The sequence below is a fragment of the Salvia miltiorrhiza genome, chromosome 1 (genome assembly GCF_028751815.1).
Source record: "Salvia miltiorrhiza cultivar Shanhuang (shh) chromosome 1, IMPLAD_Smil_shh, whole genome shotgun sequence".
NCBI lineage: Eukaryota > Viridiplantae > Streptophyta > Magnoliopsida > Lamiales > Lamiaceae > Salvia > Salvia miltiorrhiza.
In genome coordinates, this window is record NC_080387.1 from 57,720,993 (window position 1) to 57,726,196 (window position 5,204).

General features: G+C 36.2%; 1 protein-coding gene across 1 annotated transcript; it reads left to right on the top strand.

Annotated features, from left to right (window-relative positions):
• Positions 1-3,593: 3,593 nt before the first annotated feature.
• Positions 3,594-3,944, top strand: LOC131010581 (protein RALF-like 34). The gene has a single exon (XM_057938166.1). The coding sequence runs from the start codon at positions 3,594-3,596 to the stop codon at positions 3,942-3,944; it is 351 nt and encodes a 116-aa protein (XP_057794149.1).
• Positions 3,945-5,204: the final 1,260 nt, after the last annotated feature.

Here is a 5,204-nt window from a genome sequence, read left to right on the forward strand (position 1 = left end):
CCGAAATACCCGATAGTTTCATACCATTTTCCCTAAACAGAGCCCAATTCAAAGCAGCAACAGAGCAGCAAGTTCAAATCATTTGTGACATTGTCGAAATTCAGTCGAAATTCATACAGATCAAGAAAATCATACAAATCAATTCCAATTCAACATTAACATAGAAAATATGTATTTAAAAAAAAAAAAAAAGAAGAAGAAGAAGAAGTGGGAGGCGCAGAGGGATTCTCGAACTGGAAATCTGGAAGTCCAGGAGTAGGAGGCGCGGCGCGGTGGGGGCGATTCGACGGGAATGGGACGGCTGACGGGGTGGGAGGTTCAGCTACGTCGGAGGCGGAGCGACTGGGCGCCGCTGTCGTCGGAGCTCGGAGGCGGAGCGACTGGGCGAGGGTCGCGGTGGGACTGGGAACGAGCTTCCCACTGGCGACGGCCGAGGAGAACGGCGGGCGGGCGAGGGGCGCCGCTGGTCGCCGGAGACGGGATCTGGAATTGGGATTGAGATTTGGGAATTGAAAATGAATGGGAACAGTCGAGAACATAGCAGCTTAGTTTTTACTTTTTAGGCTTTAGTTTTAATTTTAACTTTCATATTAAATTTAATTAAATAGTATAAAATATATTTAATAAACAATTCGGGTATTTCGGGTATACCCGATACCCGATCGGGTATACCCGATACCCGATTTTTTCATACCCTAAATACCCGATCCCGAACCCGATCCCGAATTTTTCGGGTATAGGGTACCCGATACCCGATTTTTTCGGGTCGGGTATCGGGTACCCGATTACCCGATCCCGAAATTCCCACCCCTAACTTTAAGTTAGTGCTTACGCTTCGTTTACTTCTCGAATTATCATTATATTCTTGGAAGATTAGTATGCTATTTGGGATATTCAAATTTAATTGATGACAACTCTAAGTTAGTGCTTACGCTTCGTTTACTTCTCGAATTATCATTAGAGGGTTGAATTTAATATTTTATTTATGACTTTTGACATGTCCTAATTATGTGAATTTAATCCAACACAAATTATCATCATAGCGTTAAATGGCATATCGCCTATTTTGCAAATCATACCGACTCCATGCTTGTCGATGAGTGATGACGAGTTCAGAATAGGGCCGGCAAATCGTGTGTTTCGTTTTATTATTGGATTGATACGATAATGACACGATACGATACAATATGAATGAACATGACATTTTAAGAAATTTCTAGACATGAACATGAACACAATACGATCTACCCAAATACGAACACGACACAAAAACGATAGCAACACAATTTGAATCGTGTTGACACGACACAAAAACGACACGATCTAATAAAAATATGATTAAAGACAATCAATAGAAATACGATAAAAATAATAATTAAAATAAATAAAGAAGAACATGAATTTTATGTTGCTTAGCGGAAGAACAAAGGATGAGATTAGGAAAAAAAATTCAAAAAGTCAAAAATAAATATTTAATAAAAAATAATAATATCAATTCTAACGGGTTATAAGAACCCAACACGAATTCGACACAAAATTATCGTGTCCTTATCAAGTCGACACGATAAATACACGAATTTGATAAGGTTTGATACTAACTCATTAATTTCGTGCGATTTTTGTATCGTACTTTCTTGTCGCATCCAAAATTATCGGTCCTAATTCAGAGAATGATCACCAATTTCTCCTCGATAAGATTAGGGAGATTATGGAAATTGCAAGAGGAGATATCTTCCTTGAAAAACTTTATGTGTATTGATCGGTTAATAGAGTTGCTTAGAATTTAATAAAGTTTGCTAGATATATTAATAAGTTCGTTTGTTTGATGAAAATTTGCTTAAATGGCTGAGGGTGATATGTCCCACTAAAAAAATTGTTTATATTCCATTTTGAGTTGTTCCATTATAAGTGCATGTTTTCATAATTGACAAAATTTAATCTTTAAAAAAATATAGGTCACACATTTTTTAACCAATTTAGATTTTTTCCTTAAGTTGCATGCCCAAAAATTTTGTGCCAGTTATAATGAGATGGATGAAGTATTTCTTAATAATATGCTTATCTTATTAGCCGAAGAAGGCCTTGGCCAATTCACGTGGCATGCTTGACGAACGTCGGCAACAAATACATCGTAAATTGGTTTGCGGGCAAAGGTGACATCCACTACCTATTCCTGAAGCTACATTAACACTTTACCGCATTGTAATCTAGCGCTTTTAACTTCTTTTATACTGACGTTCAAGCTCCGAAGGCCTACTAAGAATATGCAATATACTAGGGTAGGAGTCGGTGCTAGAGTGTGTTGTTGGTACTACGATTGAAAAGGAGATTGATTGAGTATATTGTGCCAGCAATCGCGATAAGGTAGAAGATGCAAGTATTATTTGGAATGATTAGATGTAAAGCATTTGTAGGTGGCTTTTAAATCCGTCGTCAAATCCCAGGGCTTAACCCTGGACAGACGGTGGAAACTACCAAGTTAGAGTAGGTAGGGTGTTGTTTGTTAAAAAAAGGTTTTATTTGTGACTTTTAACATGCTTTAATTATGTGAATTTAATCTAAAATATTTGCATAAGTTTAGAGCTGAGATATAAATATTTACTCAATGTTGAAAATAAAACTTGATTGAGGACTTTTGAAATTTATTGTATATGTTGTCCAACAATGTCTTTAGTTTGATTATCGATTATTAGACATTTAGACTACTGAGTAATTGAATAGAGAGTCGATGAGGGTGGAACCAGAGTTTGCAAGTGGTACAATTCGACGATAAAATTGATTATAAATAGGGTTATTAGCCTGTAAATACACGAACTTTATATATTTTCTGAAATTTAACATGACTTTTATTTTGAGCCCACAAATACACGAACTTAGCATTTTTTCTGATTTTTGATATCGACAAGAAAAAAATTTCTAATTTACTATTAACGTGAAGGTCGGGATACCATTCACTCTCAAATCAAAATAATGAATCAAATTATTCTATTCAAGTGCATATTTCATAGTCCACGTCATGTATTCCGGCCTCCACCTCAACAATAAATAGAGTTTTTTCATGTCGATGTCAAAAATTAGAAAAAATGATAAGTTCGTGTATTTGTGGGCTAAAAATAAAAGTCATGTTAAATTTCAGAAAACATAAAAAATTCATGTATTTACAGACTAATAACCCTTATAAATACAGTACCACCTCAATTTTAATTAAATACATTACATCCTGGCCATATAAGATTCAATCATTTTGATTAAAAAAAATGATTAATAATATTCATCATTCAATTTCAGAATTGACAGCTAACATATTTTTCGGTCCAAAATTAATAAAACTCTCAAAACTTTCTATAACATGAAAGAATAACTCACTCAACTAACTATTTAGCTCATAAAAAGAGATGGAAAAGAAAAGAAAAAAAGAAGAAAGAAAGGAGACAGCAAAAGCGTAAATCAAGGAAAAAACCAAGTACAGCAGATACCCGTCGGCGCATTATCTTCTTCCTCCATGTGACTCCTCTACTCATTTCATTTCCCCTCTCTCTCTCTCTCTCTCTTCCCCATCACCACTACCACTGGTTCCACGCACACGCATTTCCATGGCACCAAAGCTTCTCTTAATTCTCATCCTTTCGCTCCTCGTCATACTGTCCGTCGCCAATGCGGCGACCAACGACGGCGGCGGCCTCCACCTCATGAACGGAACCCTAGAATGGCAGCTGGAAACCCCGTTCGAGCTGGAAGAAGAAAGTGAGGAAGAAGGCGAGCGTAGATCTCTGTACTGGCACGCGAAAAAGTACTACATTTCGTATGGGGCGCTATCGGCGAATCGAGTGCCGTGCCCGCCGCGGTCGGGCAGATCCTACTACACTCACAACTGCTTCAGAGCCCGCGGCCCCGTCCATCCCTACACCAGAGGCTGCTCCGCCATCACCCGCTGCAGAAGATGAGCAATATATTTCTTTTCTTTTTTAATTAATAATTTTTGCACCGCTTTATTCTTTCCTCCATTTTTTCCAAATCATTTACCGCTGAATTGTGCAACTAGTGTTTCGCTTACTTTTGATTTTCTAGATCTGAGTGGAGGACGTGTTTGTTTACATTTACATTTATTTTATTTTATCGAGAATGGGAATGAATGCTGCAGTTGAAATTGATACAATATTGATGCAAGACTATTACTGGCGGTGATATTCAGAAAATAATTAAATAAAAAATGGAAAAAAATAGATCCGAGTATACGATCAAAAATTAGTTGTTAAAGTTGGTAGGAGAGATTAGAGAGGTTGATTCTGGAAAAAAATTGAAAGGCTTTTTCCTAGTGTATTCTTACAGTGTATATCGAAATAGATTTTGAAATAAAGCAATTTGGACTACGTTTTGCTTTATTGCTGCAGTGCAAGAATAATGTGTCCTTGTTTGATGTTAGCAAAATCTAGTGATCAATGATCATTATTGAGAAATTAGTATATGTTCATACCATAGATTAACTAGCTCGAAATAAATCATGATGGCACTAATTTGAAAAAATGGGCGTGGTGCGTATCAATCCTAATATTCAATTATTAATTACTCCCTCCGTCCCATAATAAGTGGCCACATTTCCTTTTTCGTCTGTCCCACTATAAGTGGCTGCTTTCTAAAAATGACAAAAGTTTACTTTAATTAAGTCAACAATTACTCACTAATTTGGTCAACAATTGTAGGCCACTTTCTAAAAATGCCAAAATTACTTTAATTAAGTCAACAATTACTCTCACTAATTTGGTCAACAATTGTAGGCCACACTCTATTAGTAAAACATATAAACTCAATTTCTTAATCTCCGTGCCGAAAAGAATGTGGCCACTTATTATGGGACGGAGGGAGTAATAAAAGTCAAATTTAATGCTAAAATGATGTATGTATATATATAGGGGCGCGCTCCAGTGAGAACTCCTATTTTTCGTGTAACATGAGGACAATGAATATGACATAATACTAATGAACAAGACGTGTATCTAATGAAAAAGATGAATATACTGATGAAAAATAAAATTTTAAAAATTGGTAATGAATAAGACATATATACTGATGAACAAGGCAATATATATTGATGAACAATGTGGTATATACTGATGAATAACAAAATTTAAAATATTCTGTTCCCTCCAGGATTTGAACCCTGCGAAAAAAATCTCCCTCCAGATACAATATCAGCCATAGGATTG